This window comes from Trachurus japonicus, chromosome 13 (assembly GCF_045865225.1).
Source record: "Trachurus japonicus isolate A0001 chromosome 13, Traja_1.0".
Classification (NCBI taxonomy): domain Eukaryota; kingdom Metazoa; phylum Chordata; class Actinopteri; order Carangiformes; family Carangidae; genus Trachurus; species Trachurus japonicus.
Window position 1 is genome coordinate 24,638,588 of NC_140919.1, and position 27,336 is coordinate 24,665,923.

At 41.3% G+C, this 27,336-nt stretch overlaps 1 protein-coding gene across 1 annotated transcript; it reads left to right on the plus strand.

The window, feature by feature from the left end:
• Nucleotides 1–1,153: 1,153 nt before the first annotated feature.
• On the plus strand, nt 1,154–26,700 carry relt (RELT TNF receptor). Its single transcript, XM_085795518.1, has 11 exons — nt 1,154–1,365; nt 14,077–14,151; nt 14,415–14,507; nt 15,176–15,360; nt 15,753–15,805; nt 15,953–16,207; nt 21,073–21,153; nt 21,720–21,798; nt 23,368–23,751; nt 24,285–24,401; nt 24,915–26,700. The coding sequence occupies exons 2-11, from the start codon at nt 14,110–14,112 to the stop codon at nt 24,916–24,918; spliced, it is 1,293 nt and encodes a 430-aa protein (XP_085651644.1). The 5' UTR covers nt 1,154–1,365; nt 14,077–14,109; the 3' UTR covers nt 24,919–26,700.
• Nucleotides 26,701–27,336: the final 636 nt, after the last annotated feature.

Below are 27,336 nucleotides of genomic sequence, written 5' to 3' on the forward strand. Positions count from 1 at the left end.
ATCCCACAGGAAGGATTGTAGGCCAATGGAAATCTCCTTCATTCACCGGTGTAAGATTTTAAGCATTATTTTGATTTGGATGAGCCATTATTTCTTTTTTAATTTTGCATGGTACAGCAAGTTTCATATACATGGTCAACAAGGATTCCCAACAATGTCTTTTGAATCCTGAATTTACAATTAGGCAAGTCCTGCACCACACAGCTATGACAGAGCAATGATTGGAATAGGAGGACGGGGGGGATTATCTCAGATTCAAATCTAAACTCTTATGCAAGACTTTCCTATGAACTGAAAGTTCAAATAAATTTGTATTATTGCTCAAATACGATCAATGTCTCAACGTCTAATGACTCACACCTGCAGTATTGGGCCATGTAACCTGTTGAGGCCTGTTGTGTAAAACTGATTAATTTTATGTAGGTCATCATATAGGCTGGTTCATCAACTGTACATTACAAAATGTCACAATAGGAAAATTACAATCCAAAATGATGAATTGATGATGGCTGGATTCCATTTAGCTGTTGGCTTTTAGGGACCTGATATAATTTGCATGTTGGCTCATAATCAAGACATTATGTCGTACTGTGACACCTCAGTAGTTGGTTTGAGCTTAATAAGTGACACCTGTGTTTCCCCCTGATATAAAATGTATGTTGGCTCATAATCAAGACATTATATAGGCTATGTGATAATGTCTTACTGTGACAGTTGGTTTGAGTTTAATAACTAACAGTGTTTCCCCTACTAATACAAATAGATGAAAATACTGGCTGTGTCCCAAATCAGCTAGAGGTGGCATCCGCCAACTATTTTATATTAGATAATTTTACCCATATAGTAAATACTTAATAACTTATTTGACACTTTGGGCCTCCTATGTTTGCTATTTTCTCTCCGCTCATGAACACAGTTATGTAGCTTATGAGCTTCTAGCAAGTCTGTGAGCCAAAGCCACCTGCTGGGAAAGACAGAGGGGTTTTACACACACACACACACACACACACACACACACACACACACACACACACACACACACACACACACACACACACGGGGGTTTCAGCTTGCAGCGGTGACGCACTGTGAGCTCACTGAGTCGCCTCAGTGTTTATGTCTCTTTTTTTTCTTTTTCCACACGCACACGCGCACACACACACACACGCGCGCGCGGAGAGAGAAAGAGGAGCCAGAGAGAGAGAGGGGGGGAGCCAGAGCGGGAGGGGGAACCTCGTGAACCGGCATTGTGGTTTTCATCCATCCTAACGCCCTGTCTAATTGCACCTATCACCACGGTCCGCACACCGACGGATGATGCTCGCCTCTAGACACTGATTTCAACCGTATTTATTCACCAAGCCGGTAAGTCTCACAACTTTTTGGGTTGTTTTTAAAACGTTGTAGGCTAGTAACGGTCTGAATGGCGGTTGAAGCCGGTAGTTAAGTTGTGTCTCTCTGTCTGTTGTTAACGTATGTCACTGCCGACTGGTGGTTTTCAGCTTTTTTCTTGCCACAAACCTTGTCCGACCCTTAATGACCACCGTTGCGTGCTAATGTGAATTATGATACTTATGTCATGGTATGTTAAAGTAGCCTACACAGGCTGCTGCTGCTGCTGTGAGCCGATCTAACTTACAGATAGTTTTGTCGGCGCTCCAGCTGTGTGTTTCAGCGGGTTTTGTTAAGAGTCAGACGGGTTGTGTGTTTGTGTACACGCTTTATGAATGTTTACACTGATTTTTATTTATTTATCTGCTTTCAACGTCTACAGACGTAGCATTATATTGTGATGTTCGTGAAAGTTCACGATAGCTTTTAGCCGATAGCGAATTTACCAGCTCCCAGTTTGGGCAATGTAACGCATTATTCCACTAGTTTTTGCCCAGAAATCCAACACATGTAATAGCTACTTTTCATTTAATATACTTATAATAATCATGGGAAACGCTGTATGGTGTGAGCGTGCTGTCTAATGACAAAGTGAAGTGAACGAACGCCGCGTGCTTGACGCACTGTCATGGCTACGTGATGACCTCACTGGTAGTATGATCCTCCTCCTCTCTTTTTAATGAAGTGAAGAGTAGCTCAGCTTTATTCTCATGCTGTTTTATTTCATTACATGGATTACATACGTCAAATCCAGCTGCTTAGTTCAATAAAAGCAACAAAATATTACTGTAAAATCATGTTGTAGGCCTATTCATATATAGTGTAAAGTATTAGCATCTTTTCCACTTTTATCCTTTACAGTTTGGTCCCTTTGCTTACACATCTTCTTGATTAAGTTGTGTGTCATGGCATCACATACTACCCCATACAACTGAGGGTTTTGGCAGGATATACTGCTGCGTAATGAGCACAAGCACTTACACAAGCACTAAGATGAGACTGTCATTTTTGGCAGAGGACTCCCTTTGTCCGAGTCCAAATTCCTGTCCGCTTGTAACAATAAGAGGCTTTCGACTTCTCTCACAGACAACTATACACACACACACACACATATGCACACACACTTCCACCAGAAGAGGGCCATGTACAGCCTCGTTGGCACATATTATTATGAAGCTGTGATTATAAGGAATGATTTTAACAAGATTTACAATGTTTACTTATCTCTATCCTGCCACAGCACAAATGAACAAGGGTTTAACGTACAAACAATTTTAAAAGTCTGATATCTTTGACAAACTAAAATAGGCAATATTTGACAAACTTCCTGCTTCCTGTCAAGTACTTTCACTCCTACTTCCTCCCATATGTTTAAAGATATAAAGATATTCCAAGACATCTTTTCAAAGCGTCTTTTGATTTAGTCAAAGCATGTTTTTAATGAATTTGCTGATATGTTTTGTTTGTTTTAATGGATATTTCTTTTATTCATTGGCTCTGCAAATATATAATTTCTTTGAGAGGAGGAAGGCGAGGCAAGTGCTTGGTGCAAAAGTTCACAAACTCTATAAAACCAGCAAGTGGACACATATTCTTTAACTGGCCTGAAAAGCACTAGCTGTTTATGGCTGCCATCTGTTGGACCAGATTTCAGCCAGAAGATATGTTTTCCAAAGATTATAGTTTATTTTCTCCAAACAACAGTAAAACAGCGAAATGGTATCATTATAGTCACAAAAGTATATTGGTCTTAGTTGAAAATAACTACATAGGTCAGTTTGCATGATTTCACAGATTTGTGAAAGGACAATAATGTGTCAGACTGGCATTTTCAAGAATTAAATAGAATTGAATATATTCTGATTCACAGTTATGATTTGTTGCTTTTGACAGTTTAGGGGAGTTCCCAACAGGATTTTAACATGTTTCTAGCCACAAAATGACACACAGATGAGCTATCATTTTGAAGGCCTAGAGTGCTGAGGATGTGCAACATTTTGGCAGAAAGTCATTATTTAGTTTTATTCATCATATTTTCTGCTCAACTGATTTTACAAGGCTAACTTGTACTGTAATTATACATGCGCACACACGCAGGAACAGCAGCAAGACCATGTTTTTGGATTTATCCTGAGCCAAATTGAACCCACTTTTTACACTCTCTACCCCACCCAGTATTTACTCAAGGTTTCGGGAAGAAGGAATGATGATAGGAGAAATAAAAGGGGAAAGAAAGAAGAAGAGAGGACAAGGAAGAAGAGAAAGATGGAGTGAGCAAGGAACACTGAAGTGTGTGTGTTAGAGCTTGGAGCTGATAACAAGATTATCAGGGGAACTTACTAATGCACTGCCTCAGCTCTGTTGACCATGTGTACATGAGGAAGTCAAAGACTCGGCTAAGACTCAAAGACTCGGCTAAGCTTTAATTAACCCATCAATCCTGTCATCTGTCTGTCCATCCGCTCAACCAGAGTATTTGGGAATGCCGCCCAATGCTCTTCCGTCCCCGTGCCCAATGTCAGCCAGGAAACTCTGTGCCAAAGAAATTCCCACTGCACTGACCGCAGATCCCTGTCCAAGCTGGCTCAGCGCTCTGCACACGCAGATTGATGGAGGATGGGATAATTACAGGGGGACCTAGACAGAAACCTGCTGGTTGGCACAAAGCATGCAAGCACACGCTCTCCTGACACAGAAGTGCACCTAATAGTATCCATGCTGCTTAATCCAAAGTTATTTTTTAATCGGTGACTAGAGTATCCTGTTAGCAGGTTTTCCTGTCTCTGTGCTCCTTCCTCAGGAGACCATTGTGTTGTCTGTTTCTGCATTTTGTCTGTTGTGTTCTCATCATTTTTTACAGTAAGTCACAAAACTGCAAGTCATGTTGCAGAGGGTTTCCGTCAGTGGAGTGCATTCTTCTGAAACTCAGGGCGCCACTTCCCGGATGTCTTGACTCTTTTGTATTTGAAGTTCACACAGACTTTCATACTGTGGTGTCATATTTTATTCCAAGCTGTCAGTTTCTTGTGATGTGTGCTTTCTGTGCGGACTATATAGCGAGAGGGTGAAAATACTGTGATAGCAAAGGTTACATACAAGTGGGATGAAAGAGAAAAGAAAGTGAATTTTTCCGCGACTGCTCAGGTATTATACCAACACACCGTGTTTGCAGTGTGGTTTGCACCTTGAATTGTTCGCTCAGCCACATTTCATGAGATTTGGTTCAGTCCAAGGTAAAGCAGACAGCGGTAATCCCCTCCTGCTTGGCCCAAGTTCACGACCTTTTCCCCTCCGTCTCCTCCATCTGGCCCGTCTCTCCCTACTGTATTCTGTTTAATGATACAGTCTTGAAAATAAGTCTTAAGAAAGGAGGAAAACGAGACTGCAGACGTTCGCTGCCCCCACAGACCGGCTGTCGAGAGAGAAATCTGAAAGCAACCACAATCTGCTATCTGAACGCGCCAGTAACCGATCACCAGCTTTCAGTTGCCAGAGCAAAACACACACCAGCATGTCCGGCTGGATCTCTTTGTGACGAGGCACAAGTGAGTGACTGCGTGTGTGTGTGTGTGTGTGTGCGTGCGTGTGTGGGTGGGCGGGCGTGTGTGTGTGTCATGTTTTGGAGAGCATCCACACAATCCCTCATGTGAGGAGTGCTACAGACATGGCCTGTTTCAAAGCAACCGCTGAGTAATGACAATGTAGCCAACAAAGCAGGAAATTGGACCTCTCGTCTGTAACAGCACTTTTATAGAGATATTGAATACAACTCAAAACACAGCATATTTTAGACCCATAAATATATGTGGATGTGATTTTGCATGTCTGTGGTTGGGTTTGCATGTTGGGGGGCAAACTACAGGGTTGCAAAATCACGGTTTCTTGCTTATCTGCTGATATTTCTTTTTTCATCATCATCCATTGAAATTTATAAGGAGCTGCTTTCGCATATGTACAGATTATGTACAGATAATTACAGTGCATTCAGTACACATATGGAGTTGTTTAACATATTTAACATTCCCAGAGGCCTGGCTGAAATTCTCAGTGTTTGCTCTTTCTGGCCTCCACTTCTCCAAAGAGGGAATGTCTGCCTTTGGACTCAATGACCTTCAGCAGACACCTATTAATGTGAGGAATGAGAAAAACTATGTGTGAATGTACAAAACTTGTTCAGACCTGGGATGAAAATGATGTTTATTTCTTCCTCTGAGCTCAACTTGTGAGACATGGGAGAGCAGAGTTTTCCAGTGACTAAAACAGTCATTAACTAAATCCTCTGTATTTGTTCGACAAATAGGGATGACACACTGAAAGTGTTGTTTTTAGCACCGTGTACATGTGTTTGTGTGGAAATGGAAATTGTTTAATTGTAGTGTGCACGCACGCACTCCGCTGACTTTAATATAGAGGTGGTGTGTTTGTGTGTACAGGTTCTGAAGTGTAATAAAAGGTGTCGGAACATGAGGAGTTGATTTGCATTCACTGTTAATGATGGTGGTGATGAAAGAGAAGAAGAAAAACATCCATTCTCACTCGTATTTTCACAGCTCTGATGCTCCAATGTTGCAGTGCACTGGAAACAACTTGACCACCTCACTGCGTCTTCTTCCTCTTGCCCTCTCTCAACCTCTTCCGTCCTGACACGGTGATGTCTGACAGGCGGTGTGTGCAGCAGAGACACAGGAGAGGCCCGTAAAGTTTCTGCTGGTGTACAGTTCCACTGGAAAAAAAACCCAACGTGACCAGCATCACGTCAACCCAAGGACATAGAGGAGGAATGACGGACACAAAGAGGCTGCGAGAGAAACTCATCCGCAGACGTAGTGTGTGCAGTGATCAGACGAGCGCCCCATAATGAGACATTGTCTGAGCGCTAACGTAGAAAGTGTTGGCGTAAATCAGCCTTTCATTCGCCGATAATGGGCACCTCCATTAAGTCAAACAGTGGGTATGGTTGTCCCGATCACGTCGTTGCCATACATGTGCACATTATCTCTCGGTCCACGAAATGTCTGATGGAGAATGGAGTATAATTACGTTAAACCTTTTTTTTGCCGGCTCAGTTCTTTTGTGCTGTATTTCATTTCACTCCTCTGTTCGGAAGATAATTCTCATGTGCATCACAACACGAGACGCTTCCCATGGCTGGACACACTATATGACCTAGTTGTTGTTAATAGGTAACCATTACCAACACGGGAACTTCCGTTTACCTTTTTTGCGAGGCCTTTCAAGGAGTTTCATCAGCAAGGTAAAATCTCAGTAGGCTACTGTTAACAAAATCATATAAAATCTGTAGAGAATAATGTCTCTGCTGTGTGAGGATCTTTCACCATTACTCAGAAATGGCTTTAAAGTTTGAACTCTTCACCACCTATGACAAACAACCATGTTTCATGCTTAGTGACAGTGCATTTCTGAGATAATCTGGGTTAAACAAAGGAGTATTTCTCAACCTGAAACGCACCAAGTAATCCTTTGAATTTATCTGTTTTTTGCTGATGATTCATCACTGCACCTGACTAGTAGTCTTTTTTTTTTTTTAGACATTTTACTGTGGCTTGAAAAAATTCAATCATGACCTAGTCCATTGTCTGACCAAACCTGGTTTCGGCCATTATTATTAGTCTTTATAAAGTTGGACTAAAGCTAAACTAAAGATAAGTAAAATAAGTCGGGTAAACAACTTACTACCCAAATATGGCATACATCGATCACATTATGTGGTAGCAAACAGATTCCACCACACCACAAATCTCATTGAACTACATAGCTACTTCTAAAATTGGGTTTTGATTAGCGTTGGACAAGTAAAACTGCTGAGGGTTCAGGAAAACGGTTAAGGTCATGAGCCTTGGTGAGTATTGACTGCAGACCTTTGGAGGCACACGGAAGCTTTTAATACACTGCACATTTCCTATGTCTCTTTATTTTTAAAGAGAAACTAGGTAGGCAGGATTTTTCCTATGTGGCTATGCTACATTTTTATCTTAATTAAAAAGCTCTGGATTAATTGTGATAGACCTGTGACATGACTTGTGTGACTTGTTATGAGTGAGAATGCAGGCGCTCCATAATCCGTAATCTCTTGTTTATGACAGTTAAGATTACACAAATATACACATTGTAACATCGTATATATTGTGTAACGTCATCCACCGCTCCATGTATTGATTTTTCGCCAGCTTTGTTGTAAACAAATGCACATGGCTGAGAGGAGGGTTAGAGAAACAGTGGAAAAGCGACCAGACTTGCATAGTTCCCCTTTAAGTTTACTGATATCACTGCTGCTAAACGTAGCAGTTTACAAGCCCCAGCATCAACTTGGAGCCTTGGATTTCATGTTTCTCAGGTTCGGCTTTGCTGAGTGCAATGTAAACTTGCAGTGTTATGAGAGCCTGGTCACTACATATTTACATGATAAATCTGTAGCCTGATAGATTCTCCATGTTTTTTGGTGGAGTCACTAAATAGAGAAACTTTAAAGCTGTTGTTTCAAGCTTGTCTTACCTCAAGAACCATGCTCTGGTCATCAAGTCACTGTCAATTCATAGGCTGAACTTAACGCTGATTCATTGTTTATTCCCACCAAATAAAGGGTGAATGTGCCTGAAAACTTCGCAGATAGAAAAACAAACCAGAAGTCACAACTACACAAGTTAATACAAGAATTCTGCTTCAGGTCAGAGCCCCATCAATACAGCGGCTGAGTCAGCTCATTTAGATATAATGTAAGCATGACTTAAACATATTTTTGTGCCTGTAGCCTAACACCAAAAATACATTGTGCCATTATAACTAAAGCAGCTCTCGTGTCTAACCAGAAATGTTGTATTTGACAAACATGGTTCACTATTTGGACGCCGATAATGTGGCAACCTGACCCCACTTTGCCCTTGATCTCCTGCGCTGCTCAGTCACCTCAAACCAAAAAGCGTGGTGTTCCTCTCGGCCTTGTGTTTCCTCTTTTGTCGTTCCTTTAAAGCTTCATCCAGCAGGATTTCTCAGCTCAAGCTCCTGCATGACATCAAGGAGCCAGAAAAAGCTTCCCAACACAAGAGCTGTGACTCCCATCCTCACCCCAGAAACCACCACAGAAAAGAATAATGTCCATGTTTTTGTCATTCCTTCGCCATTACTTCTTTATTATTGCTATTTTTGGATGGACTGAACAACACAGAAAATGTGACTGGTCATCTGATGTTGTCGCGACTTGTTATTTGAACGTGTCAAACAACAGCAGAGAGGGTTTTGGATAATTACTGTTTTACGCAGTTTAGGAAAAGTCATCAGGCTCCTCCCTTTCCTTTGAGGTGTTTTTGAATTTTTATCATGTTTTGGTGTTTCCGGCCATTCACATAAAGTGGTTCTATTGTATAGAGTATTCTGAGAAGTGTTAATGTCCAGCTATATTCTCTGCTCTCATCCCTCCCTTTTCTTTCTTTCTTTCTTTCTTTCTTTCTTTGCCTGCTGCTTCAAACGACACATCCATCATGCAGCCTCCAAGCTAAGATGCAGCAGGCATGAAGGAAGCTGGGTTATGAAAAAGGAAACACGCAAACAATCAAATGCAATAAAATGTGACAGATCAAATAGGCTTGCGAGGATACATGGACTGCAAGGAAGAAAAGTAGAGGCATAAAAGTTACATCAAACAGACAAAGATACATTCTTGACTAGGGTTATATAAAAGATGTGTTGAAATAGTTTTAAGGTATGTGTTCTCACATTATGCACCTTATGACCCCACAGCATGTAGCTTTAAAGAGACCTTGAGGAGTTTGCTTTTGGTTATAAAAGAGTCTCATATTAATGTGGATGAATCTACGTTACCCACACTTGTTAATGGGTCCATTTTCGATAAATATATTGTTTTGTCTTTATAGTTACTTTGATATTATTATTTAGTGGTCGACTCGCCCAGCATTTCCTAGTTTCGGTTTCCCGGACGCTGCCCGGCGGGTCATGGGAACCACGACGCTATCTGATCATCTTCGAACCTCTTGGCAAATGTTTTCGCTTTTGTCCGTCTTGCGCCGGTCCAAGAATTTCACTGTGCACGCGGAGGCTCATGGGAAATGTAGTGTGAAAACACTTTGCTTTGCGAAACTCCGTATGTTGCCAGTTAAACTTAAGGGGATTTTTTTTCTCCTTTACTTCCACTTCATCGTACTGCAAGCTCCAATGACCTTTGAAAAATGTTAAAATCATGACCAAAAGATCATGATGGATTCTGCATTTCTGTGAGTGTGCACAGAAGAAAAGAATCAGAGGATGAGCATTTGAGGCTGACAAGGCCTCAGCATGGACACGGGGGCGGTCATGTGCCAGAAGGTCCAGTGGTAGTCCCACGTGTGGTGGTCACCTCTGTAGTGGGTTTGCGGGGAAAACCTCAGCCTAACTGGATTTAAATGCAAATGCATCACATGCAGACAGTGCTGGCTTGGATGGCTTGGCTGTGAATGGAAGACTTCTGAGAGCAGTGGTTAAGCAGCGGGCAAACTTTGAACAACCTTTCCGGACGCGCTCTCGTGCACTTTGTACGTCAGGCGACATTTTCATTTAACGGGTTTCTGTTGGTGAGAAGAATGGATTTGCTGTCCAGTTATCTTTGCATACTATAAATTTAGTGTGTTATCTAGCTTTTTGTTGTTTGTCTGCTACATAGACGAAATGAAGAAATGTTGCAAGCTTCAAACCTTATTCCTTTTTCACCTTTTGCTTTTATCTTGTTTTTCTTCTGCTGAAGTTATAGGCCCAACCATCTTGTGACTTCCTGATATCAAGTCACTGTAGCATCTAGTATGACCTTCGGAAGTAGCCCTGCAGGGCATTTCATGACCTCTTGTATTGTAGCATCATCAAATCTTAAAAATACCACCTTAAATTCATCCAGATTCTGAATCCAGCCTCGTATAACGATAATAATGATGATTTTGGGATCATGCGCATCCATCACATCATAAATCAGTTTCACCTTACCCTGTCTCAGCTGGAGTTTAAGTGCAGTTGTTTCAGTGGCTGCATTTCTGGAGGTCAAGTGAGGTTCTCTGTGGAAAGCAAACATTCTTCAACCCCTCTAACCCGGTCCAATTTGTTACTTGACACTTTCCAAAAAAAGAGGTACTTAATTGTAGGTCCCATTTTTGTTTAGCTCCCTCTATCATTGTCGTTTTATTGATCGTTTTTTCTTTTTTTTTCCGGTTGTGTGTGATCGTGTGTCCTGTGCTTTGTGCGTGTGTGCAAGAGTGCATGTTTGCATGTGTGTGTAAGTGTATGTATGTGCCTGTGCGCATGTGTGACTTGTAATTAGCCTCTTGCTCTGGTCTGTATGGCATTTTAACAAATGCTTCTATATATATCATGCTATCAGGCTGAAGTTTTAGCAATCTTCCTGCCACTTTCTCCTCTTTCCACCTCTCCCCTTCTCTCTCTCTCTTCCTCCACAGCATGATCAGCCCTTGCCCTTCAGCCTTATGTTGTTTTTTCAAACCAGTGGTTTTTCTATCCTCGCTTTATCTTTCACTTCCTCCCTGAAATTATGTTTCAGAAGCCTGTCATTGGCATGAGGGCCTCGCCGGACCAAAATCATAAACTCGTTACATTTTTTATTTTCTTGTTTGTATAAGGCACAGCTTAGTGTGGATGGATATTATGGTATTGCAAATGTCTGTGTGGGTCTGTGTGTGTGTGTGTGTATGTGTGTGTGTGCGTGCACCTGCATGAACAAGTACTTTTATATATTAATGCTTTGATAAACCTTTATAAATCAAATTGTGTACAATCCCATCAACACACACCAATTGTACACATACAATAGGGGATGTGCTTGTGTTTAGATGCACTGTTGGTTTGTGTGTGTGTGTGTCTGTGTCTGTGTGAGTGTGGATGGAGTGTGTGTGCTGACCACATAGTGAGAGAATGAATGGGTTTGAGGGGAGAAGGGTAGATTTGCTTGCTAACTAATGTTTAAAACATTATGTTGTGCTGTGTGGTCAAAGGTAAAGTGCTGCATTATCGCAGCCTCAACTCGTGCACATACACAACACATGCACACGCACATGCACACTCCCTGTTTTAGCAGTGATGGAAGGGGCATGTCCTAAGGACGTCAGGGGTGTGTCTGTGGTCAGAGTGACAGTATAAGACATAGGCAGGTACAAGTCAAGTCTCCATTCAGCCACACAGATTTACATGTGTCTGACTTTTGTCTTTTTGTGTGACTTTTCGAGTTGCATTTTAGTGAGAGTTCTCTCAATCTCTCAGTGTGAAGTCCTCTAGTTGTATTTGAGCTGCTTGTCAAAGTTGGAACAAGTGAAACTTTGATCAGTTGTTGTTTTTGAGCAGCCACAGGAAAGTTAGAGTATATATACTGTACTGTATATTGACCTTGTTGCTGACTCAGCATTCGTAGCAGTACTCACAGCATCCTCGCTGAGTTGCCACGGCAACGGTTTCATTCAGCTGCAGGTCTGGGGTAAGTATGCTGCTATGTCTATCTCCTCTCCATCTCTCCCATTTACATTTTCTGTCATTCATACTCTCTTGGACTTTCTCCCAATTTTTGCTCTGTCTCTTGCTCTTTTTTCATCCTTTCCTCTGCCTTCTTTCTTTATTCTGTCACTCTGCTCCTTCTCTTCTCTTGTGTTTTTGCTTGGTTAAATTCTGTTTTACAAACCAATTGGGGACAAACCAGTTACAGTCTTCTTAGAGAGAAGAAGGCAAATATTCATAACATTACACTATAAATTTTTCTGGCATTTACAAATATTTGTATTCCCAATATTCAGAAGGGCTGAAGTTGGTGTGATAAGTGCTTATGATTTTCACAGTTTTCACAGTCAAGTATCGAGTGCAGCTTACAGTTAACATTACATGTTTTAGTTTAATTCTGGTTTGAAAATGCTTTTTTTCTCTAATTGATAGGCGTTTCATTGTAGGACAAGTTATCACATGTTCAATGGATTGAGTCAGGAAAAACTGGAGTTTGGGTTTAGCCTCTTATTTTCTGGATTCAGCTGCCCACAATGCTGATGGCTTTACTCTCCTTAACTGCCTATTGATGTGACACAATTGTGTTTTTTACACAATTTTGGACATGTCTAAACAGTGAAACTTCAAGGGTAAAGTGGTATAAGTGTCAGGATGCTTTTTTAAAAATAAAAAAGTGATGAAAACAATAATTCCTAATCGAAGCATCAGTAGTGGCAGTTATAAATGCCTTTCCAGCCTCGTGTTCTATTTGCATGTGAATAAGTGTGTCTGCTGTAGGGAGTTAGGCTATTTTAAATACATGGTTGTCAAATATTTTCGGACCACAAATACCTAACTTAAGACATGACAGTATTGTATTGCTGTAGCACAATATAAATATAGTAGCTTGTGGTATGTAATGACCCATGAGTGTTGATTCACTGCCCCGTTTGAGCTTTAGCTTTCACTTTAAATTCAGTAACATCCCAAAAATATTTCGCTTGGACAGCAAAGCAGTGCAATCATTCTTGTTTTTGTTATGGGTCACTATCATAATGCCACTAAGTTTCACTTATATCAATCCATAAAATGACTTTATTTTTGTGACTCACCTAAAGGACAGGAAATACCTCCCAAAGGCAGCTAATGTCAAGTGTTGGGAAAGTCAGTATGTGTTGGCAAATGAACATGTTGCAGTATAATAATTGCTTAAAATGTGCATGTGAGAATCTACAGGCCTGAAAATAGCCACAGACAAACCCTGGTCCATTCGCTGCCGTCTATAAAAAGCTCATGATTTGCTGATAAATGTTATTTACAGCATTTACAACTGCTCCTTACCTCCCTGGCATGAGAGCCACTGCACTCAGCCTAAGTCACAAAAATGACTCAGGTGTTTTCTTTGCCATGTGAGCATGTGTGGTTTTGTATAAGTGTGCGTGCTCGGATGGGTGTTTGTGAGCGACAGAATGAGAAAGATGGCACGTGCATGTCAGAGTTTGAGCAGATGAGTCAAGATATGTTACCACTGAGTCTTCCTGATGAGAGGATTCACACAATTTTTTTTTTTTTCGATTTTTTTTTCGTGTCTTTTTTAATATTTGTATACTGTTTTTAAGCCATTATTCTTATCTGACTCTTATTCCATGATGTTCGATACTTGTGTTGTTCACTATGTGATATATTTGGTTTTGTAAATAGGTGACTTCATATTTTATATCATTCACACACTGATGGTGGCCATCTTATTAATTATATTGTAGGTTCCGAATACCTATTGGCCACTTGTAGTATTATCTTTGTCATGTTGTGATTACTTTATGATTCATTGTTTGATTGATTCATGCCAGCTGGTGGTATTCAGGGAGGTCCTGAAGGTTATATAGCCTAGTATATGGGCTACACCCATTTAGCTGATTTACGCTGAGGAAAGCCAAGGGCTGAAACGCGTCCGTCTGACACTGCTGTGCGTCTAATAAATGTTTCAAGTTTATTTTGTGAGTGCTGACATTCCAGTTTTTTCATGTGCATGTCAGGGTCTTCTATTTCTTGGCACCGAAAAGGTCAACAGATCATGTTCACAAAGGAATTGCTTTGTGTGACAATGTAAATACATCCATATACTGCGCTGGATATGGATGTATAATAGACTTTGTCTATACCTGACTGTGTTTTAAAGTCTCTGCCTCTGTCTCCTGTCTGCTGCAGATCATATGTACATAGAAGAATACATTGAAGAAGATGAAGAACCACCTTTGCTGCTCAGCTCTTGTCCTTCTCACGGTAAATATATGAATGTGTGTGCTTTGTGTTGTGTTTTTTGTCATTTGCATGGATACATCACTAATCACTGTACATGTACTGTACATAGGAACTCTTGTGCGTTAAGACACATTCAAGGATGTAGGTGTGATGTTCTTAAGTTTCAGTTTTGTTCCTGGTAGACCCGGTGGCATGTATTTTACGATTTGCAATGTGTGTAGAATTCTACTGCAAACCACTGGCTCTTGAACTTGTGTGTGTGTCTGTGTGTGTGTGTCTTCCAGGTGTTTGGCTGTGGTGGGACTGCAGCAGTGCAGTGTCGGTGGGGGGACGGGTGTGTGTGTCTGCAGTGCCCTGCAGGCGAGGAGCCTTCCAAGGTGAGACTATAGACTGAAACCAAATTGATTAATAATAACAATTTAAACCACTATGAGGGACATTTTTACCTCATTATGTCTCCCCTGCTACAAATCTGTCGCTTCCAAGAGTTTTTGTTCTTTCTAATAATTTTTTTGTTTCATAGAAGCAATAAACTTTTACCTTATTTTCATTAATTATCCTCCACTTACTGTAACTTGATCCACAGTTTGTTTTGTTCACAGATTTAATGCGTCTCCTTTCTCGCCTTGTAATTTATGTGTGTGGCCAGGCCATGCACCGCAGTCAACATGATAGCAGTTATTTTCCTCTATAAATCAAGGTTTAATTACCTCAAACATTTATAACATCATTTTGTAACCGTAGGGAGATTTTTGTCAAGGTGTGTCATGTTCTCTATGGAGTTGTGGTAGATAACATGTGCTTACTCACAAACCAAAACTACCATTCATTTTTTTTAATACATGGTATTTGTAGTTACCTTTGTAACAACTTTATTTGAAAGAATGTGGGAATTTTATTCTTTTAATACCAAACAATAGAGACAGAACTTTGCCACTATTATAAGTTTTTGATTCAAACCCTCTAATAACACCAGAGAGAAGCTTCTTTTTGTACTTTCGCAGTCTCTTCTGTTTGCATTCAAAAGTGTTTTCTGTCTTTTCAGGCTTGTGGGCAGATCCAAAGTCCAACAGAGGAAGTGCAATGCCGAATGTGCCTAACTGGAACCTTTTCAGATGCATTCAACTCTGAACTTTGCCGTCCACACGTCTCCTGCAAAGTCCTCGGCCGAAAGGTTGCAACCCCTGGCACTGTGACCTCGGATGGCGTCTGTGGGAGCTGTCTGCCTGGGTGAGGCCTCGCAGTCTGTCTACCTGTCTGCTTGCTAATCTCACAATCCAACTTTAGGCTTGACATTCAAAGGGATTTGCTCCAACGTGTACCTCGTAAACTTTTATTTGTTCTAAATGAAGTCCTTTCATTTCTGGGTCAAGAGAACAACAAAACACTAGCGCACACACACACAGACACACACAGACACACACACACACAGACACACACACACACACACACACACATACACATACAGTACGTCACTCCCCACAATGGGCAGGCTACATCGAGCACCATTGAACATAACATGCCACAGACTAAATTCTCATTCTTTCTTTGTAAAACAGTCCCTTACTTCTCTCCCATCTCTAATTATCCTGTTTTCTCTTCTTTTCTTCTTCCATTTGCAGGTTTCAGTCCACTGCCACAGGGGAAGTTTCCACGCAGAGTCCCTGTGTGAAAAGTAAGCATGTTCCCGTGGCGTGTCGAAAATATTTCCATACTCACGTGCAGCAAATCCATCATTCGGGTTTGCAATTGTAATCAGTACTTTATGGATAAGACCATATATCTTCTCTCTCTTCTATCTCTTTCCACTCCTTTCTCTCAGTTGCTTCGCATGTCAGAACAGTTCGCACGGTGGGTAAAGGTCCCGCCGCTGGTGCTGGAGGTCCAATTAACGGCACGGTGGTACGCAGCGCTGAGGAGAAGACAGCAGAATACGCTGTTTTCGCTTTGGTGCCCATTTTCTGCGTGATGGGTCTGTTGGGTATCCTCATCTGCAACATCCTGAAGAAGAAAGGATACCGCTGCACGGCCGAGAAGGAGGGAGGGGACGAAGAGACCGCCACACCCCAGAAAGAAGGTGAGAGGGATAAGTTGGCAGAAACACACACAGATGAGAGTAAAGGCAGAAAATGACAGGAGAACAGATGAAGTTGTAGGGAGGGATGATTATTGGAACCAGCATTTTACATAACTTCAGTTGTCACACACGTGCATAAAAATGCCAAATTAGCACACAAGCATGCACACGATGTGGTCAAGTGTTGTCAGGAGTTGGGATAAAACCAAGCCAAGCCCAAAGGGTAGTGTCTTTGTGTGCAGCCACAGCTCATGTATGACTGTGATGTGACTGCACGCAAGCCTACATGGGAGGCCCTTTATCCTTTTTGAACTTTGACCTCATGGGGGTCATTACATGTCACGCAATGCCGTGTTGTTCTAAGCATGCTCTGTTATTCTTGTAATTTTCCTATTTGAAAAGGGGGGGAAAAAAAGCATTCCCATCGACTCACTTGTCCAACTGACGTCAGAGTGAAACTGACTTGAGTAAACACAGAAAAAAGTATGAGGAGAGATAAAGGATGGGGGGAGAGGGAGAAACGGAGAAGCATGTGGGTGGTATTCATCAAAATAGAAGTAGATATCAGTAAATGGAAAACTAGAGTTTAGAGAGAGAAGAAAAACAGACACTAAAAAGATCAGGCAGTGAAACAAGTGCTGAGTTACCACGCCCGTTCCCTGTGGTTTGCACAGTCTAAGTAAGAGTAATACGAGTGCTCTTTATTCCTGTCTTTTGTAAAAGTGTATAGTCATATTGTCCTGGAGGCCTCTAAAACAGACCGGGAAACTATTTTCTCAGCCTTTGACCCACATGCAAATCAGCTTTCCTCCATAAATCTAGAGATAGATTCTCATCAGGTGACAGCTCAGGTGTAACAGGGCGAACACCTGCTTTAATTTGAAGTAGACTGCCATGCGTACAGTTTACAAAGTACACCCATGTCTCCTTTATGCATCTGTTGTACTCGATGTACTGTGTCTGTCTGGTTCTCAGGCTTGTGTAGCAGATGCAACCCTCAAGGCACAAGGGGAATGTTATCTTGCAATCCTCAATGCAGCTTCTTTTTTTTTCTTTTAACCTCAGGACCCACTATGACGTGTGGACCACTTGTACATTTCCACATAAAGCATATGACATGTTGATAAACCATGCCTGCTATGAGGTGTGTGGACTAATTTACAGCTGCACAAACTGGCAGTTCATTCACTTTAGCAAATATTACAAATACACTTCTTTTCTCCAGGTATTCCCATCCACTCTATAGTTTATCTAAGAGGTCTGCGTGCGTGTGTCAGTTTCACTCTACTAGAGCGGACAGACAGCAAACATGACTGTGATGATGTTAGTTACTTGGTGCGTAAAACATAAGTGGATTTAAAGACTAAGCTGGCTTTTCCTTTACTCACCTGATGGTGCAAGGCTCAGGACAAAGATGTTTGACAGCCATGTAGCCATACGTGCTGCAAAGCAGAGCGTCAGAGCACAGCTGTCGCCTCAGCAGCTCACGTCAAAATAAAAACTGCTGATGTTTGCACAACACCTGTGGCTTTGGACACCTTCCAATAGCTGTCAGGATTAAAACTATGAATTCCACCACAATCACTAATGTAACTTCTGTCTTTTATGCTTCTTTGTCCATAAGGAATAAGGGGAGACCAATGTGATCTGAATCTGGTCAAAAACCCAAACGGTTTGGTTAAAATGTTTTAAAAATCAGTCTGTATTCAGACATGATGGAGGATTTGATATGTTTGCAAAAGCAGCCAGAGGTCAATGATCTCTGGCTTTTGTTTTCAGCGTTGCCTTGGTCTCCTCCTCTCTGGGTGCTTTGTTGTGAAACTTAAGACATTACTGCAGCTAAAGGGAAACTCCCTGTTCTCCCATCCCCTCCTCCCCCATGCAGCTCTCTTTATCTGTCCCTCTGCTCTCCATTCATCCGATTTCTTGGCTCTCGAACACCCCTACAGTCTCTCATCTAAACATGACACGATCCATCCATCTCTCCTTTCCCAGCCAGATCAATAATTCAATCAGGTCCTCACCATCTATTTTATGTCTCCTGTTTCTTTCTCCTGCTCCACTCCTTTAATCCTCTGTTTATTCCTTGTCCTATTCTGATTTCTTCTGCTTTCACATTGTTTGAGTGGCAGAGTGACCTTGACTGTATGCATGGTATAAAACCTCTTAACTTGATATGAAATGTTCTGTCTTTAAGATAAATTGGGATTGTATGAATTTGATTGTATACATTGTAAATTGACAATAGTGTATTTCAGTCACTTCCTCAAGCAAAAGGCACGGACTCAACTCCAACGCAAAGTTAAATTTAGTATTTTATAATGCCAATGTTAAGTGGGGTGATTCTAGGACACTCTGTCACCTCCTTCACTCCCTGCTGCACTCCTTCTCTCGTCCTGCATAGTTCTGACAACAGATGATGCAGTGGTGCAGAGATAAGTGTGTGGTTGTGTTTGACGGAGGCATAACTAGTGTGTCGAACAAAGCTAGAAGACTGCATATGCCATTTAGGAAAACCTAACTCCCTCTCACTCATTTTCGGTCACATTGTTATGTAACGATCCTTGTTGCTATGGTCTATCTTGTCTGTCTGTCTGTCTGTCTGTCTGTGTCTGTCTGTCTGCTTGCTGTAGTCCTGACCAAGCGAAGGTTAGAGGTAAACTCCTTACTCCAGCACTTTTCTCATCATCTCCAGTCAGGGGGAAAACCCATGGGGATGAATTGCAGCAAGGCCAGGCTTAGCTTGGCAAGGATGGAGTCAGATTCTGCAGAGATAACTCTGACTATGCAAGAGCTCAGGAAAGTTTGATGGAGAAGGCGAACATGGGGTCGATAAGGGAAAAAAAATCATGAGCTGGAGTAAAATCTGCAACTTTGTGTTCATGGTGCATGACGCTCAGTCTGTGCAGGCACCAGGGCAGAGTCAAAGGGTTTAGTTGCTGCAGTGTTTGGATTCAGCCACAGTTACCCTGTGGGTCACCACAAACTGATTTTAATTCTCAGGTCAAACGTCAAACTCAATGAACCCATCTGAAAACAAACTGAGTGGCTGTTGCCTTAATGTGGCTGACACTGAAATGTTGAACACATGCATCTGACTTTGTTCAAGGAATAAATAGAGGAGAATGACAGCCACACTGTGGAATGGATGCCGTTATCCTCACATAGCAACAGCCAATGTGGAGAGCTATTGTGTTGGCTTAAAGGGATAGTAGCATTTTTTTAGTGGGGTTGTATGATCTACAAATAGCCCCTAAGTACTTTAATTGCAGTAGAAGACTCTCTGCACTCCTCCCGTTAGCAACGCCAGCCCATAGCCCTGCCCAGTGATTTACAACATACATTGTTGTGAATGGACCCAAAGAAACGGCCTATTTTCGCGGCCTAAAAGAGGTTTTACCTGAAAAAAAAAATACACAGTTCCATTGTTTGCTATAATATAATTTTTTCCAGCCCCTCAAAGTGCAGGAAAAACACAATTTTTAATTGGACCTAACCAACTCACGTATCCCTCCACCCAGGGTTAGCGCCCGCCGATCAGCAGTTGGTTAGCTCCAAATAAAAACTGTGTTTTTCCTGCACTTTGAGGGGCTGGAAAAAATTATATTATAGCGAACAATGGAACTGTGTATTTTTTTCAGGTAAAACCTCTTTTAGGCCACAAAAATAGGCCGTTTCTTTGGGTCTGTTCACAACACTGTATGTTGTAAATCTCTGGGCAGGACTATGGGCTGGCGTTGCTAACGGGAGGAGTGCAGAGAGTCTTCTATTGCAATTAAAGTACTTAGGGGCTATTTGTAAATCATACAACCCCACTTTAAAAAAAATGCTACTATCCCTTTAACAACAGCCTAATGCTGCATATGCAAGAAAAAGACAAAAATACGCAAATTCACATAGAGGTGCAGATGCAATATACTATACAGTCACATTCTGTTCTTTAATTCACAGACACACAAAGTCACCTGGCCTTGGAGGTCTGGTACATCACACCACACACTCGCGCACACACACACACACACACACACACAGTGCTCTGTGTGCTCCAACAGTGCTGAATGGGAGCATGATCGCTGACCGAGCTATTCTGGACCCCCCACGTCCTCATCGCTCTTCTCTCAGCTGCCTCTCTGTGCTGTGCTATTATGGGATGGTCGGGGTTGGGTGGTAGTAGGGTGTTACCATGGAGGCATCTATTCTTTGCTGTTCAGTCATCCACATACATCCCTATCAGTCCCATCGTGTACCCGAGGCACAATATCCCAGCAGTGACATGCACAGTGTGAACTGTGCTGGCTCTGCAAGTTACACAGTGTAACTCCTTATTTAGACTCAGACTGAAACTGATGTGATGGTGATTTAAAGCAAACCTGTCCCTGAAAAAAAAAAAAAAGGATTAGTATACATTCAGTTGTCAGTTTATTGGGTACACCAAGCTAAAATTGACTGACTTGCTAAGATTGATTGGGTTACAGAACAGAAACACCTCTGTGTTGTTACACTGTTGAAGTAGCCTGTATTTGTATTAGGTTGGTGAACATTGGAGACTGAACTTACATTGAAATGTATTGTAAAACCAATACATTCATGTTGCATTTTCAAGAGCCTCCTAAACATAGTATATTTTCAGAAATACGGACTGTATTACATGAAAAAAATCATATAAATATATTTTCTGAATTTATTTTTCCACTACATAAAAAAAAAGTTTTAATGTGCTCTTATGACATTGTTTGGTATTTGTACCATCTAGGGAAACTGGTATTAAACTTGGAAAGGAATCCAGAACCTGATATTCAGATATTCTGTATGAATTTCTTTTTTTAAATTTTATTTGTTTTATGTTTTTTTTTATCTCTGTCTAGGTAACAATTGTCCCTACATATCTGACGACCTGAATGAAGACACCATCAGTGTGCTGGTACGCCTCATCACTGAAAAGAAGGGTACGTGTCCGAGTGAGCACCAGCAGTGATGTTACTGATAAGCCTGTGGTCGCTGTTATTTCATCACTTGTGGCTTTAGAGGGGAACACGAGTCCACAGTGTCGCCACAGCAAATCACTCACAACCAAAGACGTGTCTCTGTCACTGCCTACTCAGCAGCTCCTTTTCATTCTTTGTCAGATTGGTAGTGGATGTTAGAAACTGAGAAAAGTACATAGACATGCTCCATTGATAGGTTCTGTGACTGGAGATGTTAATATTCAGCATGTATGTTAAAACTTGCCAGCAACACATCCATTTAACCTAGAATAGTCACAGATGCTTCTCATTTGTCTTATATATATATTACAATGTGTGGAATATGTTCCCCGCATCAGTCATAAGATAATAAAGAATCCTTTAGTGATCTCATTGCACCTGGATGTTTTCCCAGAAGAATGAAATTTACCCAATCAATTACCAATATGTCCAAAGATGGATGCTATTTGTAAACCTAAAAAGTAACCCAGACAGTAATTTATAGTCACTAATCAAGTGTTAATTAGTTTTTGTGTGTGCGTCTTCAGAAAATGCTGCTGCACTGGAGGAACTGCTGCTGGAGTATGAGAGCAAGCAGATGGCCATGAGCAAAGGCTCCTCAATCAAGTAAGACAATACACACACACACACACACACACACACACACACACACACACACACACACACACACACACACACACACACACACACACACACACACAAACACACAAATCATCATATACAAAGGAAAGTTTGGTAGAAGAAAAAAAAAATCTGTGTATGGATGTTTGTTTGTGTGTATGACAGAATGTTTGGACCAAAAGAGGAAGAGAAAAAACCTGCCTGTAGTGACAGAGATGAAAGCAGAACGCCCTTTGGCCACATCTGGTCTGTTAACACTAGACATGTGAGATCTTACATTGAGGGATCTGGTTTTGCAGACAGAATTATTTTGTGCAAGTAAATATGCTTTACGTAAAACACAGTGACGACAACTTAATTCCAGCACTGCTCTTTATGACAGCTGGTTTTAATCAGATGCACATGTATACAGTATTAATTTAATAAGTTGAAAAGTCAGTTCCAAGTAGTATGCATCAGTTGTATCCGACACATCTCTCTCAGTATTGAGTCACAGCACTCGAACACGGTCACTAAACTCACTGGCCGTCCCATGGTTTGCATGAACAAGTGTAGTTGTGGTTGGCGTTTTGCTTGTAAGTTGCTGTCATTAAATTTGCTCAAGTAGTCAGTAGATAATCTAACAAGCCCAGTAACATACTGCTTCATACCACATCCGTCACCACGGCGCCATGGCTGAGGACAGACTCAAGTCTGTGATGGGAGACATAGAGGAATCAGTTTTTATTCTACATTCTACAAACGTGTCTCTATTTTGTGCTGCTGTGCTGCAGCTGGCCCACAGCCTCCTTAAAGTTCATCTATTCTCAGTATTATGTGATGGTAACTGGATCTGAAGCTCTGTAGCGTGTGAGCCACATCTTCAATAGCGAGAGGTCTCAGGGGCCTCTGGCAGTGAGCTGCTGCTCAATGGGCTGCTGAAACATGTGAGCTTTAGATTCGAGAACGTTCTCACACACACACACCCACACACACACCTATGATAAATACACAGTTCTGGAAAGCTTTCAAATCCTGTGTGTGGATGTGTGTGCGTGTGTGTGATGGCAGTTGTTTCAGAGGTCATCTGGGGTCACTACAGGTCACCCACCAACTAGAATAACACAGGGACGCACAGCTGTATTCACCTCTTTCACTCTGTCTTTCTCTATACAAAAGGACAATGGAAAGATAGAAACTAAAGAGCCCAGGGTGAACATGCGCAGAGTGCAACACAACTTAACATTTCAGTTTCCATTTACACATCATTTCAGCATAAGGGACAGTTGTTTCAGCACTGTTTTTTTATTAACTAGCTGCTTAAATGGACTGACAAGACTGTTGAGGACCAAGTACAGGGATACTGTGTGTTTCAGTATATGTGTTTGTTCACAGATGTTGAAATGAGAGGTCTAAATGAGTTTGACTTTATGCTACACTTTAGGATACATTAAAATGTTGCCAATTCTAGGATGAAGTTTTAGTCAATTGAGGCAAGTTTTTTTGTCTTGACCATAAAAGTCTAAAACGAATCATTCGATCACTCCTTCCTTCCTCTTCCTCTTCTTCTCCCAGGTTCCCAATGCTGTCTCCCCTGTCCCCGTTCCGCTCCCTCCCCAGGCTCTGCCCCCATCAGTCCCACCTCCACACCATCTCTGGACTCTCTGGCCTGGCCCCCAAACATGGCTACCGCTGCTCCCGTTGCGCCCAGAAAAAATGGCCCCCAGTCCTCATACCCCCTCTGGATTCCCTCAAGGATCCCCTGAAGCCACCACAGTCCCTCATTCTGACCTCTCTGGACTCCTCCAGCGATCAGCAGAAGAGCCCGCTGCTGGGGGGAGTGTGTGTCGACACCCACCGTACTCAAGCTGCTGTGCCAAATACTGTACAGGAAAAAGAACAAGGGAATGAAGTGAGGGAGAAGAAGGAGGGAGAGCTGAGAGTGTTATCTGTGGGGAGGTGAGGCTCACTCCTATTCTTTCTTACCCAACACACAACTGATATGACAGATGAAATGAAAACATATTGGTACTTTTACAATTTCAAGTAGGAAGAGTTCATTAAAATATTATTTTATATAAAACAGTGATTGTTTAGATATGACTGAGACTGAAGATGATGATAATAAATCAGCCGTTCCTCAATCAACTACAATGATAAAATGCTACTTAGAAGTTTATGCATCTAATTAGATACAATGAAGTATATCTTTAAGTGCTAAAATGCATTGTTTGGTTTTACCCTTGTACTGTTACTTAAAAAAACAGTAAAATGTAACTGAACTGTTGCCTGCTGCCATTTTACCATAGTCCAGTTAGGCTGCAGCGATCTGTAATCTCTGCAGCAAAATGACCTGATTTCATGTAACACTCCAAAGGTAACACGGAGTAATCAGTCGGAAACACTCAATCAGACACCTGCACACTTCTGTGACTATGAGCGTTACCTTGTCTGAGCACGACAATGATCACGGCTTTTTGCTATTGTCACAGATTTCAAGTTGCTCAGATTCCTGAGCAGAAGCCCATCGCCGTGGAAACCAAGACATCCTCCCAGGAGCAGAGGAACTCCCTGTTTGGAGGGAAGCACTTCTCATCTGGCATCAGGAGGTACAACCTCTCTTCTCCATCTTTCTTTCTCTATATTCCTCTCCTTCAATGTACAATACTGATCATGTTCAGTTCCATAATGATGTGGTCGAATCTAAAGTTAAGTTCTCTGTGTGAAAAAAGGAAAAGGACATTGGGATGACAGAATGATCAGGTTGGTTAAGGGGCATCTCCAGAATGATTTCTGCTTCTGTTTCCAGCTGAATGGTCATGAGTGTGTGTGTTTAGTCAGAGCTGCGTCAGCATTATCACAATAATCATGTACCTCCATCTATTGTAAAAAAAAAAAAAAAGATCTGTCCATTTTACCGTGTCCTATTTGTAATTCTGCTTCACCGTGTCAGTCAAAATGAGGAATACTGTAGTGAGATCGGTGTGAAGAAAGCGATGGCTTCAGTGTTACAGTGATCATTCAACTCAGAAATCTGGTTGAATCGGTTTCAGTCCTTCTATGACTCTGTCCCTCATGTCCTCCATGTACCACCTACTTAACATGTTCCCTCTCTGTTTCAGGTGAAGGAACAGAGAGACGCTGTACGATAATGCTACCTCACTGAAGATGACCTCATCATCCGCTGACGACTTCACTGCAAGAAGGGTGTCTTTACGGAGGTGACTCCAGGAAACCACAAGAACCAACCTTCTGTTGAACGAAGTCAGTCTACATATGCAATAAGAGGAACAAAACTGTATTTATTATTACGTAAAAGCAATATTGTACTTCACAGCTGTAACAGATGTCCCAGAGTTTGACTCCAGCTCTTCCAATCCAAAAAGAAACAGTGTTGAAAAGTCTTTTGGATACACATAGGGACAGAGTGTGAAGATTTGTTGTGGAGCTCTGAAATCAATAGTTCTCAATGACTGACACTAGAAGGAAATATGAGAGGGAGAAAAAATGGAGACAGAGAGTTTTAAGGAAAAACAAATGCATTCTCAACCCCTGTATTTGTGCTACCATGAAAAGAAACAAAAAATTAAAAGCAGGGGTGAAACACGTGTAACACATTGTGCATATAGACCGAAATATGTATATGAACTCACTCTGACACTGTGGATTACGTCACTGACAAAAGACATGAAACTCAAACAACGGTGAGACTAAAACAAACTCACATTCATTCAGTTAAGTGTGTACGTTAAAAGAAGAAAAGAAAAAAAGAAAGAAAGAAAGAAAGAAAGAAGTAAACATCAAGCCAAGCTGTCTGCAGCCAAGTGCCATATGACCTAAGAGTATGAAGGTTTACATGACCACTACTAAGCAAAACCTAAACGATTTTTGGATCATATGACACTTGATTAAAGACTACAGTAGCACTATGAAAGTATTATGAAGAAAAAAAATGTTCTAAAATTCAATATAATTGTTGCATTTTCAATGACACTGCAGCCCAATGGTCATTTGGGTCCTGGAGTAAACGAGTAGACATGTAGGTGAATTTCAGTTTTGTAGAATAGAACGTGTAAATGAATGTACATATGTAAATATGGGTGGGTATAGAGAAACGGACCATATCTGGCTTTTATAATTTTAGCAAACAGTTTGTGTGAGATGACATATATTAGATCTCTTGTAATGGCCGCACTGCACCAGTGAGTGACATTTGCAATCTGCCAATCAAACACAGGCAAACTCCTCACACACCATCATGCATATTTGCTGAATTGCTGACAAAGATCAACATGAAGTATCAGATTTTTTCACCATTTGGGAACAACATTTTAGTGACACTGTTATGGTTTTCTACTCTAATCATGAACTTTTAAAACCTAGTCCCACACACACACACACACACACACACACACACACACACACACACACACACACACACACACACACACACACACACACTTATTCTTTATAGTTTCATTAAATAAGCCAACCAGTGGCTGCAGAGGATTAGTGGTTGAGTTGCCTCAAAGTCCTTCATCTCACTTGGCTTTAGTTTACATCCTCATGGGTTTTTAAGAGTGTACTATAATCATAGAGGTTTTTTAGCTACTCATTTTCATATTTTCTCATTATGTTGTTAAATGCAAAATGACAACATGTCTGGAGGACTGGATATTTATTGGCTGAAGTTACAATTACATGTTTTTATTTGAACTTCTTTTTTTAAAATACTATTCTTACGCCTATTAGGTTATGATTGAACGTTTTCAAGCTGAAGTGATGCTGGTAGATAAGAAGGATCTCTGAAAACCATTCATTTCATCAACTTTGTAGATTGCATTTATATAATATCACATTTTCTGTATGATGTTTTTACTCTTGAAATAAAGAATGGATGTATTTTAACCACTGTTTGGTGTGCTGCTCTTGCTGTTGACATACAGTCATGGCTTTTTATTGTTTTTAACAAGTTGAAACCTGTATAGCAATAACTAGCAATAGCCTGTCCTGTTTGTTAGACAGTGTCTCCCCCTAGTGGCAGTTTTGTGCTCATTAAATGAAAAAGGCCACCAACAATGTAAATCAAGTGCAGCAACTATCAGCAACTCTGAACAACTCTGAACCACAAATCATAGTTTCCCAACTCATAACCGAGGCTGACGTGACAGCAGCTAACTGATCTGGTTTCAAATAATGCTGCTATTATGCAATAACCTGGCTACACATGAATTAGATTAAAACAACCACATCCATGTTGTCAAAATTTGTACATGTTTATTGCAACATAATTTTTTCCTTCCTTCACATTTTGTGACACACACATGCACACACACGAGACTCCAGTACACACATATCAGCATTAAGAGGCCCAGAATGAGAAACAGAGAAGGGACACTTTCGGGAAGTTGAGCTGAAGAAAACTTGTTCTTACCCAAACATATAAACATCACGTGCAGCAGTTGTCCAGTCGAATAATTAACAACCCCCACCCCCATCCCCCCACTTCCAGGCTTTAAGCACCAGGTTCTTTAATTCTCTCTG

Bases quoted from the DNA above. Each gene is read 5' to 3' on its own strand.
- relt (XM_085795518.1), top strand. From the start codon at position 14,110: ATGAAGAACCACCTTTGCTGCTCAGCTCTTGTCCTTCTCACG. The intron at 21,799-23,367 runs GTAAGACAATAC...TTCTTCTCCCAG, and splicing joins AGCAAAGGCTCCTCAATCAA to GTTCCCAATGCTGTCTCCCC. The intron at 23,752-24,284 runs GTGAGGCTCACT...CTATTGTCACAG, and splicing joins AGAGTGTTATCTGTGGGGAG to ATTTCAAGTTGCTCAGATTC.